The following is a 15,780-nucleotide window of genomic DNA, read 5'->3' on the forward strand; positions in this document are numbered from 1 at the left end:
GAGGTATAAAAAGCTGATGTGAAATGTTCTGCAAAAAATAATTGGTATTTGTATAAATACAGGCATTCTGATGTATTTTTAAATAGAACTTTTTTTTAATTAAGTTAGGCTTTTTTTAAAAAAAAGCTTCTTCAATTATTCAGTTAATAACAAGTACAGGATAAATACACAAATTACCACAGTAATTTGTCTCATGATCCGTGGCAATTGCCAAAGTACACACTTTTTAGTTTGTGGCATGTGGCAATTTGCATGAGTGCATCTGTGTGGAAGAGGAATTTGACTTTGTTGCATTTGGTGAGCAGCAGGAGTGCTGATGAGTGACTGCTGTAGATGGGGTGGCTCAGAGCTCCCTGCTTGTGTGAGCTATCTAATTTGATGTTTGGACAAGCTTCCAGAGAGTAAATACCTGTAACACAGTCCTCCCAGTGTGTAGGCTGCAATGGGATTGTAAGGTGCATGTGTCACACTTTGTAATTGCAAAAATATGCCCACACCCACTTGTTGATGCCACGCAATTCCAATGATGACCATGGAAGGGCAGAGTAGTTGTTTAACAGGGAGAATGTGGATAGCCTGTTTGAGAGGTGCTGTCAAGGTAGAGCATGATGGGAAGCATGAGTCTTCACTGCTGGTACTTGATAAAACTCACGAGAGGAAAGGCATGGCTTATATTGACAAGTAAAAATAGAGGGTTGTTTTCTTCTGGTGACAGCTTTAAATCTGAGCTCTGTTCTTTTGGTATTTAGGAGTCTCTGGATGAAACATGCATTTGTGAATTACTCAACTATAGGTTTACTTACAAGGGAAGGTAATATTAGTACTGAACAATAAATATGTCATCTCCTCTACCAAAAATATCCTTAAAAGTGGGTAAACTTTTGAATGGAGAGTTTCTTTTCATCTTTTCCCTGACAGCCTAAACGTGTCTGATGTTTAAGTATTGGCTGCTGCAGTCCCTTTGGAGCAGACTCTGGAGCTCATATGACAGTGCTGCAGCAACTTGGAAAGTGAAGCCAGTGTAAAAAAATCCATACAAACAACAATAACAAAAAACCCCCAAACCCCAAACCTCACCCTCTATTTTTGAGAGTGGGGAGGGGAAAGGGGAATGGAGCTTAAACCTATCCTTACTTCTGTGCTTGTGATGATCTCCATATGGGATAGTGCCACCCAGTTCTGACTACTGTGGGAGTTCAGCTAGCTATCAGGGCTTAAGCAGTACTGTGTATGTGTAAAGCAGTTTGTGATTTATGTTACGCCTCTCATTCTGTAGCTTTTATCCTTTAAACTTCTTGCTTGGAATGTCACAAGGCCAAAGAATACTAACAAGGGTAAATTACTCAAAGTTTCCAACTGAAGAGAAAGCATTTTTGTTAAACCCTTTTTGCTTCCTTGCTTGCCTACAGGAATTTATGTATGTATGTGGAAGGCTTTGGCTCTGGCTTTAAGTTCTTGATTGGCACTTCCTGCTTGGTGGGAGTAGTGTTATGCTTTTGCATCAGCTGCAAATGGTTATGAGTTATTAACTGACTATGAGACTTCAAGCCAAGCATCTTGTGTTTCCTTTGCAGAAACACAGCTGAATGGAGCTTAAAGGGCTACAGATGAAAGAACTTGAACACGTTTCTGAAGGTTTAAGATGTGTCTGACAGTGACCTCGTTACCTTACTAATAAAGAAGAGGTTTTCAGCAGGAGCTTAGGATATCTTTACTCCAACTTCTTAATGTACTAACTGGAATGGTGTTCTGGCAACACTTCTGCATAGCAAAGTACTTACCCTATTACAGAACACTAATATTTTCTCTACTGATAATGCAACTCAATGGAGGAAAATAATGTTTTGATAAGCATGCCTGAAGATCGTTCCTTTCATGTTCGTTACAGGTAAGACTATTAATTTTGGTATGGATGAGTAAGTATAGTTAATAATAGAAAACTTAACAACTTGCAACAAATAGTTTGGTGTTTCTGTTACTAATGTTATTGAAACTGAAAGCTAGAATAACTTTTTCTTGGATTTTGAACTATGAAAAATCAGTTTTGTAATATAATAGATTATATTAGCATAATTACATGGTTATATAGTGTTGGAACTGTGTGTGGTTTCAGAATAATACCATTATCTGTATTTCTTTCTATTTCTGATGGAATGATATGAGGTATGATTCCTGCATGGTAATAGCAGCTCTCTCTCCTTTTAGCTTCTGGGCTGCATTTGCCAGTTGTTGAGTTTTGTGTGCTCAAGTTCTCTGTACTTGTCCCATTACTGCTTCTGTGAACAATGAATTTTTTAGGTGCACCATCAGCTACATCAGTATTTTTCTTGCTTAAGACAAAGAAGTGAGATTGATAGAAACTGATTTGATATCTTGGTCTAAAAAAGTACTGTTGCTGCAAGTCGAGAGGATATGTGGTTTTTCTTCTGAGAGCTTTTCCATTTTTCTTCTGGAATTCCCTTTACGGATGTGGGAGGACATGTTAGCACTTCAGACTTGCTCTAATGAACCTGAACAACAGAAGCATTGTGTAGTGCATGGTATCTGAATGGCTGGTGTTTGGAATGGTAAATCTTGCAGCTCATTCAGTATGGAGGGACACTGGGACACTGATATGATTGTTCTAAGAACAATATCAAGTGTCATTCTTGTCTGTTCCCCTCTATCCTGGTCATCCTGGCTTTGGAGGCCTTGTCCTTGCTACCTAACAGGAACTAAGCGCTATCCTTATTTGAAAGACAGTACATGTGACAGTTCAAAACTGAAAACATTTTGTCAGTGTTAGACTAGTCCTCTAATCTGCTGAGCAGAAGTACAGTTCTGGTGAGCAGTGCAGTCAGCAGGAAGAGTTTTTTCATGGTCGGGAAGGATATTAGCAGTTAAACTCTGCTCTCTTTATTTTGCTGAAATCTTTATAAGGTGGCTTTGAGAGCAGAAATCCCTAAGTGTGGGAGCATATTATTTTCTTTGTGCTCAGTGTATCTTGAATGTATCTACGTCCCAGCATTCCTGTACCATGTTTATCTTTGCTGTTGATGCTCTTTGTCTTCCCCAGGTGGCTACAGAAGATCCTTGCTCACCCTTTGATAAAAGCAGGAGCTGTTCAGGGTACTATTATAGAAGTAAATGGCATAAGAAAGCAGCACAACCAATTGTCTGGTTTAAACTGACAAGCCAAAAATAACTGCAGAAAAATTGGCAAGCACAGTCAGGGCAAAACGTCTTACTGCTCTGTCCTCTATTTCAGTACAGGCTTGAATGATACTGATTAACAGTATTATTAAATGGCCTTATTAAACCTTTCCTTAAGACCTGTGATTGGATGAATGTTTAAAAAACATGGAGGCATAATCCTTTTAATTTTTTAAAATATACAAAACTTTTCTAAAACTTAAGAGGAGAGCTGCAAATCCATTCAGTATATTGAACTGGAATTTTATGATAATTTAATTTAATGGCTGTAATTTGGAAAGATTATACTTGGTTGTAGTTTAAAATTTAATGCAGGAAAGACGAGGTCATAAATTACTGAGGGGAGGGGGGATATTACTTATGCATTTGTAATTTTTTTTACGTACTGGTCATGTCCCAGGCTCGTTTGGGTTTGACTGCTTTTTCCCTTCTTTCTGGTATTCCAATAGAACTGACTTTAAAAAGAAGTTGGTGGCCCCCTGCTAAGAAGAGGCTTTATTATGGATCTGTTTCATACTGTGCAAGCTGTTTCTCCCCACTGTAGTTGACCACTATCGCTTTAGCAGCCATAAAAATGCTTATGATGGTGGGGAGAAACTGGGTTTTTTTATGTTGTTTAGTGACTGAAAACACTGAAGCTAAAAAAGGGGGCTAATAAGTAATCTATAGAGTAACTGTAGAACTCACTTGTCTTGGCCTGCTAAATGCATACATGAGAAACTTGTAAGTTTTTATCTTGACTGGAGGAAAAAAAAAAAAAAAGCCTGATTCAGCTGTGTGGTTTCTTTGTTGTATGCATGTGGTGCTTCTGTGTTATTTTGTTTCTAAGACTCCCCTCAGACTAGGTTTGATTAAAGACAGTGTTGCAGTGGAGGTATAGTTAAGGTGTTCGTAGGGGTCAGTGTGGTATGCTTCTGTGATATGTACAGAAACCAGGACTAAGGGTAGGAGTTGGGAGAGTGTAAGATCTTTGTTAGTGTAGCATCAAGAAATTTATGCATCTTGGTTGGAGCGATACAATAGGATTTTCTTGTTTAGTCTCTAGGTATGTTACATGTATCATAGGCGGGGGAAGAAAAGAGAAAAGAGAGCTAGGCGAGATGAAAAGCTTAGAGGGACAGATAAGGGTGGGATAGTTTTACAGATGAGAAATTATTCAGGAGATGCCAACCTTTCAGAGAACAGGCCCAGGCAGCTACAAACAGAATAACAAAACAAAGCCCTGTGTATTTCCACCATAATATCTGGAAGAACATTAGCCAGTTTAGCAGGAACAGAATTTCATTACAAATGCACAGATGAATGGGCCTTTTTCTCCTGTGTCTTTTGTTTAGCCACTGGGTGTTGAATAAATAAGTAATTCAATTCAGCTCTGGGAACAGAGGGAGTAATTTCATATTCTCCTTGTAACTATTTAATGACATCGTAAAATATTGATAACCTAGCACAGTCCAGTCTGTCAGTGTGCTGTTTAACTATTAGTAAGGGGTAGTTTAAATGTTCCAAAGAGGTGATGGTTTTAAGACTGGAGAAGACCTAAGTAAATCTCAGGGAGGAAAAAAAAAAAAGGTTCATTTTCATAACAGAAATAACTTCATAAATAATGGAGGGGGGAAAAAAAAATCCCAAACCCAAACCTATTCTGAGTCTGGTTTTGGTACTTGATGGATAAGCCTGCAAACTTTTAAAATAACTGGATGATTTCACATCTGTTCTATAATGTGAACAAAATACTAATATTGGATACATGCAGTTGGAAATAAATATCTTGTTTTCTTCATTATTTTTTTATGGCTTATTTAGACTTTGAAATTGTAGAAGGTCAGTAAGAATCCAAATGGATCCAAATAGAATCATAGCTTTAACTTGCTGTACATATTCTGGCAACCTATTAATGCAACCTTTCTAGAGTTGCGCTCGAGTAGCATTAAATAGTGGGATCGTTTTACACAAACGGTTCCCAATTCCCGTTCTTATTTACTTCCTGTAGTTCTGGTTGACTTAAAGACTCAATTTTCATCAGCCTGGGTAGAAGCATTCGTAGATACTTATGTTCTGTATGAGAAGTCAAATCTTTGATTTTTCTAAGTTATATTATTTGTAGGTTTACGAAGTCAAATGTTGTTTTGCGCTTCCTGATGAAAGGGTAATGCTGCCATGCCATTTGTCAGTCCTTGGTGTAGTGTGAGATTAGTTGAATGCAGTATATTGGGAAAATTACCAGTCTATAGCATTCTCTGATACAGTCTTTGTACTTTTTAAAACTGTGCCTTTTTTGCATTGATAGGTGGCAGATGTATCGCAGCTGCAAATCCAAGCACGATTTTTTTTCTTAATGGGACAAATTTACTTACAGAACCAGAGTCCAGTATAACATTTTGACTATTACGTCATGTTCAGATTTTGCTGAAAGCTCTACTCTTTTTAGCTGTTCAAGCTAAAAATCTAAAGAAATGAATGTGATTGTGTAATGGTCTATATCCTTCACACTAAGGAGGCACCATATTTTCTAGCCATCACTTTAATTGGACATGTCAGTTAACATGAGGTGCCCGGAGAGAACCTCTTTGGATAGGATTAAGGTTACCCAATGAAGTGTTTTAAGTCTTAAACCTTCAGTTGCTGATGGTGTAATCATTTCTGCCTTGTACTTAACTCTACCTAATCATTTCTGCCTTTTTTCATCTGACGTTCAACACATGCACAGTGTAACAAAACCCAGGTTGTGCATTCTAGCAAACAGGAATGCTTTCACTTCTCTGAGAAGAGCTTCCAAACCTAAAAATACTGCGTGTGTTATGGATATCCAGCATGAGAAGTTGGGCCGGGGAAGAACTTCATGCCTGACTTATCAGTTGCTGTCTGCATCTTCAACAGCTACCATGTGGTTTTAGTTAAAAAAAGTTAAATATGTCTGCCATCTCATTGTGCTTAAATTGTGGAATGTCGAAGACCAGCAGGTATGGTACGATTTTGTGTTGGTAACTTATTTTACTTATGATCCAGAATCTTCTAGTTCTCTTGAAAGTCATTGGATATTTCCTAAATACTTTCTTCTCATTCAGATTAACCTGCCATATAACCTAGTTTTTTTACAAATTAGAAAAATAATGAAATGTCAGCAGTGCAAGTAGGTTAAATATCTATCACTGTGTCTTGTCAAAACGGCTCTTTTCTGGTGTTGCCATTAAAAAAGCTTTTGGAAAAGTCAACATTTGATTGTTGCTATTACTGATCTGTGTGTACAAAGGGAAACAGTTTTAGGAATAGAATTTTAAAGTTTTATTCTTACAAGCAGGTAAATATCAAATCATGGCATAACAAGGAAATCTTTTACGACAAGGATGTTCTTGTTTGGTGTCCAAGCCGTGATATGTACTGTATAAACCACTTGAAAGAAAGAAGAAAAATTCAGAACAATGGACACATTTACAAAGTTGATGTCTCCTTTTTGGCAGTATTAGCACACCCTTTTTGAACACTTACAGAAAGGCTTTGACTGAATTTCCTTTTTTAAAACGTTGTGAAAGTAGAAGGATGAGAGTTTTGTGAGCTTTTTAAAATGCACATACCTTGAAAATACACTTCAAGGTGAAGATCTGAAGTCATCTTCTCATCCCTCTGTCTCACTCGCCTCCCTTGCATTAGGAAATGTTTGTATATAATCACTAACACTTACTGAAATGTTACCTTTTGCACACCAGAATTCCCAGTAGCAAAAACATGTATGAATGTGTTCTGACAGCTGCAGTTCTGTAACAGCTGCTTTCGTATTATTCAAAGTGTAATCTTCTACAAATCCTATAAATTAATTCATTCATAACTCCCTTCTTTACTGCTTGCTGTATTTTCTGTTTACACAATTATTTGTTTACATTAATAAAAAGTGTTCCATAGAGTCCTGAATGATGGCATCTCGGTTAAGTAACTTGCCTTGGCATACGTTTTGTCATTAATTCAGTGTAGATCTGTTTTTCTTTACACTAGGAGAATTTTCATAGCAGTGCCATTATAGGAAATGATGAGGAGTCAAGGAATACTGAACTGCACAGGAAACAACTTTGGGAAAAACAGTCATGGTCTTTGATACACAGGAAAAATTGACTTTGTATTTTTTTTTTTTCATGGAACATTTTGCAAGTAACTATGGTATGAGCCTAAAAATAAAAGAGTTTGTTTGTCAAAACTGGTATTTGCCAATAATAGCTTGTTTTCTAGGTCACTTCTCTGAGATCACGTAGATGGTGGAAACTGCATTTTTGAATCCTAAAGGTAGACAAAACAGTGTTTGGATTTCCTCCTGAGACTTAAAAGGAAAGAAGAATTAAAAAAAAAATGGTGAAGCTGTTCTAATGTTATGTTTGCTCACACCTTTGAAGTTGCATTTTCCATTTCAGCATTAGTGTCAGTAATATTACAGTACAAAGCTCATTGCTTGTCCTGTGGTGCTGAGTCCCTGTACTAAACAAATGGAGACCCTCCTGACTAAAATAACCATTTCAGAACTCTGGTTACTGGACTAAGTTCTGTATTTAGAGTGACCATGTTTCTTTTTGCTTACGTTGTGCAGGATGGAGGCTTCCTGCCTGGAGCTGGCTTTGGAAGGTGAGCGCCTGTGTAAAGCAGGAGATTGCCGAGCTGGTGTGTCTTTCTTTGAAGCAGCTGTTCAGGTTGGAACTGAAGATTTAAAAACACTCAGTGCTATTTACAGCCAGTTAGGCAATGCCTATTTCTACTTGCATGAATATGCAAAGGCCTTGGAATACCATCACCATGATTTAACTCTTGCAAGGTAATCTTGTGTCTTTCCTTAACCATGTTCTCCATGTCATCCCATTCTGGTAGAGATGAGCAGTTGGCTGTTCATTTTTTTTTTTACCAAACCCTACTATTAATAATCTTAGTGAGGGAATGTGGTGACAGCAGAGGGCCAAGGGTTCTGTTAGGTAGCTTGATTGCCCTTTAACCTGGAGCTAATACTCGGTCTCGTGCAATAATCCTAGTACTGACTGAGACCTCGCCAGGTTTGTGGATAATTAGATGGCTTCTTTAAATCCACCCTTCCTTTACCCTTTCCTGTTTTTTAACTCAAGTCTGCCTGGCTCTCCTGTTTACTAGGCAGAACTCATTCATGTTTCTCTGTGTAAACCATGATACTGTGAAATCTAAAACCCCTGTGCTTTGCACTTGCCATTTATGCGTCTGATTTTTAATGACTGGGTATAGATCCAGTAAAAGACAGAGGCACTTAATGCACTTGACCTCAGTTTAGGCATGTATCTCCTGTTCTCTCTGCCTTAACCTGCTCAAATGCTGCAGCCTTTGGGGAACTTGTCTTTTTGTGTTGTTCCTGAAGTATCATAATCTCAGTGGTTCAGTGGCAGTCTTTTGGCTTAAGTCTCATTTAGAATCTAGGAATGTGGCTTTACCGTAGATCTTTCTAGGAGACAAGTATGTCTTGGAAATAATGTAAGACTATGATAGTCCAGTAAAATGCAGCAGTAGTTAAACCTCTCATTCTAATGCTTGGACTGCCTTTTACCTTTAACCATTAAAAAATTCTCTTTATTCCCTTCCTAAAAGAAATTAATTTTAATGGTATGTAGATGAATCTAGTTGAATGCCGTGAACTAGCTGTTGCACAGACAGCACCAACAAAATGAAATGACTGTAATCAAAGATTGAACAAAGTTTATGTGAGTGCAATTTAGATATAAAATTGAATACATACACATTTGCATGGTTTTAATATTTTTTTTCTTCTAATTGCCTACTATACATTGATTATCTTGGTTTCAAATTGTACACTATTATTCACTGGGTGCTTTATTTGTGCAATTCTAGAACAATTGGAGATCTACTGGGTGAAGCTAAAGCTAGTGGGAATCTGGGCAACACCTTAAAGGTACTTGGGAATTTTGAAGAAGCTATTGTTTGTTGTCAAAGACATCTGGATATTTCCAGAGAGCTAAATGATAAGGTAAGAATTGCTCAGGCACCCGGAAGTAAACTGCTAACACATGCTAGTGAACCCTGTTGTACTGGTGATGTGTGCTGCCTTTCAGAGGTAAGTAAGTAAATACAGCATATTGAATACATACTGCATTATTTCCTCAAGACAGTAAGAATCTGTTACTTGCAAGATAGTTGTTTGCACCTGGAAGATTATAGATCCAGGATAACAAAATATTATCCCATTTTGTGGTGGTGGTTTTCTGTTTTGGGTTGGTGTTTGTTTGTTTGTTTTGTTTTGTTTTGTTTGTTATAATTGATTTATTTAAGTTTTAATTATAATTGGCTTCAAGAATTATTATGTATATGGCATCTCAAAAGGAAGTGATGTAACTGAGTGGGAGGAAGGTAGATGTCAAGAACAAGGTCAGAATGGACAGAGCATGTTTTGACAACTAGTTAGCAAACTTCTTTTCCCATCTGTGGGTTGTACTATTAGTTGTGATGGAAGACTCTGAAGCATAAAATTGTAAAGCTGCCTTTTGCTTTTGGTTTAGGTTGGAGAAGCAAGAGCACTGTATAATCTGGGAAATGTATATCACTCTAAAGGGAAAAATGTAGCCAATGTTGGGACTCATGATCCAGGGGAACTTCCAGATGATGTGAAAAATGCTTTACAAAAGGCTGCAACTTATTATGAGTAAGTAGTAGCTTTAAATGTTGGGGATTGAGAGGATGTGATAATCCACTTCATTAGAGTATTGGCAGAGTTGTGGAGTCGTGAACTGACTATGGCATGCTTCTGTTCAGAACAGTGTACCTGTTTTTTCCCTTTTAAACTGGGGAGTGCACCATTTTCTTGTTATGCCCTTACTTTTAGTGTACCTCTTACTACCTGGGAAGTCCTTCCCTTATGTTAGAATCCAGCAGTATTCTTCAAACCAGACTGAGTCAGTGATAGGACCTTGGTATATTTGTATCTATGGTAGCTCTGCAATTAGAAGCAAGCAAACCATCTTGAGAAAAGATGCGGTTAAGTTCAGGATCTCACAGGAAATGTTTCCTGCTCAGTGGAAGATTTATGGTTGCATAAAGGCCCTTAAAATAAGCCGAAGTAGAATACAGACCAGATTAAATAGAATTTCTCCTTTTATAGATGGAAAGATTAAAAAAAAATATTTAAATTACTGCAAGGGTTAAAAACCCCTGTTTAAAAATCACTATTCTTCCCCTTCTCCATTCCCCTGAAACAGGGAAAATCTGTCAATAGTAACAGAGCTGGGTGATAGAGCAGCACAAGGACGTGCCTTTGGAAACCTGGGAAACACACACTATCTTCTGGGCAACTTCAGGAGTGCGGTTTTAGCCCATGAACAGGTACAGCAATGTGCTAGTAAGGAATTCTGTTCTAGGACATGCCTTGTGTTGAATCTTGCTGCAAGTTTTCCAATGCAAGTGTTAAATCTTCATGGCACAGCTTCAAGATTGGCTATTCTTTTCAAGCACTGTGGCCTGAAGAACAATATAGAGGCATGGTAGAGTGTGCATTTCTGTATGCAAATGTGTAAGAAAATACAAAATAGAGTGAATAACACAGTTATTCTATGTTTTTTTTAAGCGTCTCCTAATTGCAAAAGAGTTTGGCGATAGATCAGCAGAAAGAAGAGCATACAGCAATCTTGGAAACGCCTACATCTTCCTCGGTGAATTTGAAACTGCTTCAGAATACTACAAGTCAGTTGACTGCTTAGAAATAGAATTTATACCTCTTCCTGTACAGTTTGCTTCTGTTGTGTCTGGTACTTTAGTTCACTGTAGAGTAGCCTTCTCTCCAACATACCCTTAGAGGAGAGCTGAATATGTTTTTAGCAAAAGATCATGTTTTTCCGTAGTTGTTTAATTCTTATGGTTCTTTTAAGGGAGGGACAGCACTAATATTTTTTGTTTTTCACTTTTTACGTTACTTTAAGTAGATTCTTGTCAGCATTGTAGATGAGATACCTTTCTGTTGATAGGCATTTATTCCCTTTATTCTAGAATCAAACCATTAATGTCTCAGCTCTTAGCAAGTTCTGAAATGATGTAACTTCAGTACACCTGAGATGGGGAGCTGTAAGGCTCATAGGTGGTGCACATCAGCATGAGTTTACATACCTAGTCTGTATTCTCAATTGACTTCTTGATCTCTATACCACTAAGCAGTAGCTACTGTAACTTGGGAAAATACAAGCTTGATGAAGAGACAGGCTAATAAGTCTTACATGAATTTCAGAGCCTACCTGTTCTTTCTGAAAGGGGAAAAAGCTTCAGTACTGAGCAGATTCCTCTTAGTACTCGCATTTTCCTTGCCCGCAGTGGCAGCCTGGCTTGGCAGTTATAGGTCTGTCTTGCTCATGTTGATGGAGAATAAACAATATATCAAGCTGTTTCAAGTGCATAACTGTCAGGAAAGTGCTATAAATTATTGATGAAGCAATAAATTAAAATTTGAAGTTGCTGTTTAAGGGTTCACTCTGTTCTAATAAAGTAAATGGAAATAGGTTGCTGTGGAGGGGAGTGGAAGACAAAATCTTGTAAGAGTGTACATGAGAGTGATTGATTAGCAGCCCATTTGCTAGCGTGGTGTCCTAATTTGTATAAATAACTTTTTTTAGTTGCACAAGTGTACTTCTATAAACTTCTTGCAGCGATTTTTGAGGTGACTAACCCCTTCTTTCAGGAGGACGCTCCAGCTGGCACGACAGCTTAAAGACAGAGCTGTGGAAGCACAGGCCTGCTACAGCCTTGGGAACACATACACTTTGCTTCAAGACTATGAAAAAGCAATTGATTATCATTTGAAACACCTTGTGATTGCTCAGGAATTAAATGACAAGTAAGCCCTAAGAGACTGTTTAATGTGTGCGTGACATACCATATCCTGTTAGCTGTTACCTCTGCTGTCACTGTTCTTTTAAGACGGGTGAAGTTATGTGTTTTCCCTGCTATGCTGGGCTCCAGTATTCATGTGGAAAAAAAAATATTTACTTGTGGAGGTAGTGCAGCTAATGAGTCTCAGATGAAAGATGGAAGTGATGAATGACTGACTCCACATCATCTTCTGTCAGCATCTTCTTTTGTAAGTTAAGGAGAAGAAAAGCCAGCTCTCTTTCATGACTTCATTGTAATAATTTTGCATACCTTCACAAGAATACACCTCCTGCTTTTCCACAAACTAAAAATATGGGAAGGGATGAGGAAAGGAGAATAATACAGTAGCAACTAGTGCTTATTTTATAATAATAATTTATAAGGCCTTTTTTGTGATGTTGGGTGCAAGTAAAATTTTTTGCAACATTTAAATGTACTTCTAACTCAATAAACAGTATGTGAAGAATAGTAAGGCAGGCAATCTAAGAAAAAGCAAAGTAGGTTGTAAAATGTTTCATGCTTGCAGAATTGAATTAATTATATTTCCTGTGAGCTTAAAAATTAGTATTGTTATTAGATTTGTTCATATTTATGGTTATACCCAGATCCCATTCCTTTAAACACAAAAACTTCTTGGTGTTTGAAGACGATAGCCTTCATTTTTGGCACAGCAATCTTTATGTTGGCAATATTACGGAAACCTGACCCCTAGTGTTCAGCAAGGAACAATATAATTGAAAGTTTTAATTTTTTCTGCAGAATTGGAGAAGGAAGAGCATGCTGGAGTTTAGGGAATGCTTACACTGCGCTGGGAAATCACGACCAAGCTATGCATTTTGCCGAAAGGCACTTGGAGATCTCACGAGAGGTACGAGTTTCATGTTGCCTGTAAGTTGGCAGTTTTGCTCTCACACAGTGATTTTTTGGAGCTCATCCATGAATGTGACTTTGAATAATGAAATGGATTTTGACTGATTTCTGAGATAGTTGATTCCAAAGTGTTTCAGCCCTATCTCCCTGCAAGTAGTTCCTTAGTTCTGGTGCCACATTTGACAGCATCATGATGGAGTCCAAGGTAACAGCCTAGCAGAGGTGTTGTAGGCTTTATGTACCTTTTAGTTGTCATGTATTTCATTAAAAGGATGACTCAGTTTTTCAAACAGGAAAACTTTTTCAGCTTTTTTCTTTCAGAACTCTAGGGGACAAGGTGAGCTTTCTATTTACGTATGTGTATACTTTATTACAATAATAGAAAGACTTATTTTGTTTGTTTTCAGGTAGGAGATAAAAATGGAGAACTCACTGCAAGACTTAATCTCTCAGATCTTCAAATGGTTCTTGGATTAAGCTATAGCACAAACAACTCCATGATGGCAGAAAGCCATGCGGTAGATACCAGTCTGAATGGTAAATATATGCCTATTTCTGCAGTACTTGCTAACAGTGAACTTGAAGAATCTGTTGTTTTCTAACTACAGATGGTTGAGTTGAGCAGGCTTTGCATTTGTTTAAATATTCCCTTCTCCCCCCTGCCAAAAAGAAAAATAAGTTGTTTTTGCATTATTGGACCACTTCAGCTCCTCCTTTTCCACGAAAACCCTTTTCCAGGGGTTACAGTAGAAATGAATTCTGGTCAGAGACCCATCATCCTTCTCCTGTGTCCCATGAAAGCAACTTAAGTAGCTTATATCAGTGTGGTTCTGAAAGCTGCTTTTATTAGTGGTTATTCATTCCCTGCTGATACGTTTACCTGCATTGTTTTGGAACTCAGAATTGCTGTATCTTGCACCATAGATGAGTACAGCCACAGCTTTGAAGGTGACACTATAAATCTTAATGATGCAGATGAACTTGATTCTTTCTCGAAGGTACCAGACCAAGAGTAGCACGCCGTCACAGTATGGAGAACATGGAACTTATGAAATTAACTCCAGAAAAGGTTGGCACTTCCCTTGTTTCTGATCTGCTGGTGAGATTGCACTGACTTCAGGAGTTATCAATAGTCATAAATTTTATACTTAACAACTTTGAAAGAAGTCAGCAGAATGTTAAGTCATTTGCCATATCCTTTTTAATTTAGCTCTTTTTACATGTTAAGTAAAAGCAGGTCTAACAATTCTAACAAATAATACTTTTGCAATGTGGGCAACAGCCAGCATCTTGCATATGTTGGTTGGAATGGCTTGTGGAAAGCTTGCTTTATTCCTTCACAGGAAAGAATGAACGAGGTCCTGAAGTTGTGCATCAAAACATGCTCTTTCATCCTTTCTTTAAAGGTGGCTTGAGCTTGCATCATGCAAGTGATTCAGCGTAAAATGCCTAAGCTTTAGCTCAGCTCTTCTGAACATTTTTTCTTTGGGTACAGTCATAGGCACCTCAAATACATGTTGTGTTTTTCACTTCGGGATTTAAACCAACTTGCAAACCATTAGGAGTTTGTGTCCATCCTGAGAAAGGATGCTATTTCAGAAATGATGAAACAGAGTCACAGATCAGTAAACTAACTTTTACCCAAGCTCAAGAGAAATCTCCAGGAGCTGGGAGTTCCTGATTAAAACCTTTTTATCAATCTATCTTCAAGAGGTTTCCTTCAAATGCTGTCTGCCTTCAAGTGGCAGGTTGGCAGTTCTCCATAAATGACTCCTGTGGCAGACTGAAATGGCTCGTTTTCCCACCATACTGGGATTTAAATCACATCTTTTCAAAGAAATGCAAAGCCTGCCCTTGTGTTTATCAAATAGGAAATGAAATCTCAATGTACAGCTGAAGTCAGCACAGATACGTATGAGCCTCTTTGTGTAGTAATTTTAAAAGGGTGTGTGTTTAGCCTAGGGTGAGTCCTTGGCTAGGACCTCTAAGCTTCTGGCTACTATCTGTTTATCTGTGAGCTTTTTTAAAGTACAGAGCCTGTGACAGTCTGTGCCCTAAATCTATTAAAATGTCTCACACAGATTTTTGAAATAAAGTATTAACCTAGTATTGCAGCTTAGCTCTTCTAAAAGAGCCTTTTTCAAGTTACTCATTGAGTAGATTCTGAAAAATAATTCCATAAAAGTCTTCAATATACAGAGCAGTACATGACTGTGGCATTATGGTTGTACAGGATGCCATCTGCTTGGTGCTGAAATCTATGTGCAGATTATAAATAAGCCTTCAGAAAGCAATGCTTTTGGTTAGGCAGTGTTGCTGCAGGATTTGTGACTGTGTTCACAATTTTTGATGTTGAATCAAGAAAAAAAAAAGGGGGGTTTATTCAGTTATTCTAAGAGTCACCTGCAGATAAAGCTGTCAATTTTCTGGATAATTCTATTTATATTAAAAGAGAATTTAGGGAAAGTGTGTTAGATCAGTAAAGCTCTATTTTTGCTGTGGTGAAACAAGATAGTTAGTCCTCTTTGTTCTGTGCTGGCATTCTCCTCCATCCTTCTTTCAATCTTTACTAGGAATTTTGTGCATATCAAGGATCACACTGAAGGGTGGTTGAATATCTGGGTTTGTGTAAGAGTTCGTTATTCTAACACCTCGTAATACAATGGATTTGTAATTTTGTTTTTCATTCCCAATTCCAAGAATGTCAGATGGGAAATGCCACCTGTATCTGCATTTTAGCATTTCCATAAGCTACATTTCCTGCACCATACTCAGCAAGGAAAACTTCGGCATGTTTGGTTAACTACACTGTTTGACCACATTTTAATCCATTGGGTATCACACTCCAGTTCAGTT

The 15,780-nt window shown here is 37.8% G+C and overlaps 1 protein-coding gene across 4 annotated transcripts in view; it reads left to right on the forward strand.

Moving 5' to 3' along the window:
* Positions 1–15,780, forward strand: part of GPSM2 (G protein signaling modulator 2) — a 29,856-nt gene that overhangs the window by 10,991 nt on the left and 3,085 nt on the right. For 2 of the 4 annotated variants that reach the window (XM_061345996.1, XM_061345992.1), the window contains exons 2-11: positions 1,575–1,888; positions 7,763–7,984; positions 9,037–9,172; positions 9,702–9,844; positions 10,398–10,521; positions 10,763–10,878; positions 11,864–12,019; positions 12,814–12,922; positions 13,332–13,461; positions 13,923–13,993. In XM_061345996.1, coding sequence (XP_061201980.1) covers positions 1,827–1,888; positions 7,763–7,984; positions 9,037–9,172; positions 9,702–9,844; positions 10,398–10,521; positions 10,763–10,878; positions 11,864–12,019; positions 12,814–12,922; positions 13,332–13,461; positions 13,923–13,993 — 1,269 coding nt within the window. In that variant the 5' untranslated portion in view covers positions 1,575–1,826. Of the gene's footprint in view, positions 1–1,574; positions 1,889–5,278; positions 6,153–7,762; positions 7,985–9,036; positions 9,173–9,701; positions 9,845–10,397; positions 10,522–10,762; positions 10,879–11,863; positions 12,020–12,813; positions 12,923–13,331; positions 13,462–13,922; positions 13,994–15,780 lie in introns of those variants that run through there. The other 2 variants (XM_061345993.1, XM_061345994.1) reach the window with 2 other exon arrangements.

Source organism: Neopsephotus bourkii, unplaced genomic scaffold (assembly GCF_033783945.1).
Source record: "Neopsephotus bourkii isolate Nb327-2 ecotype Australia unplaced genomic scaffold, CSIRO-AGI_Nbou_v1 NB_250, whole genome shotgun sequence".
Lineage (NCBI taxonomy): Eukaryota > Metazoa > Chordata > Aves > Psittaciformes > Psittacidae > Neopsephotus > Neopsephotus bourkii.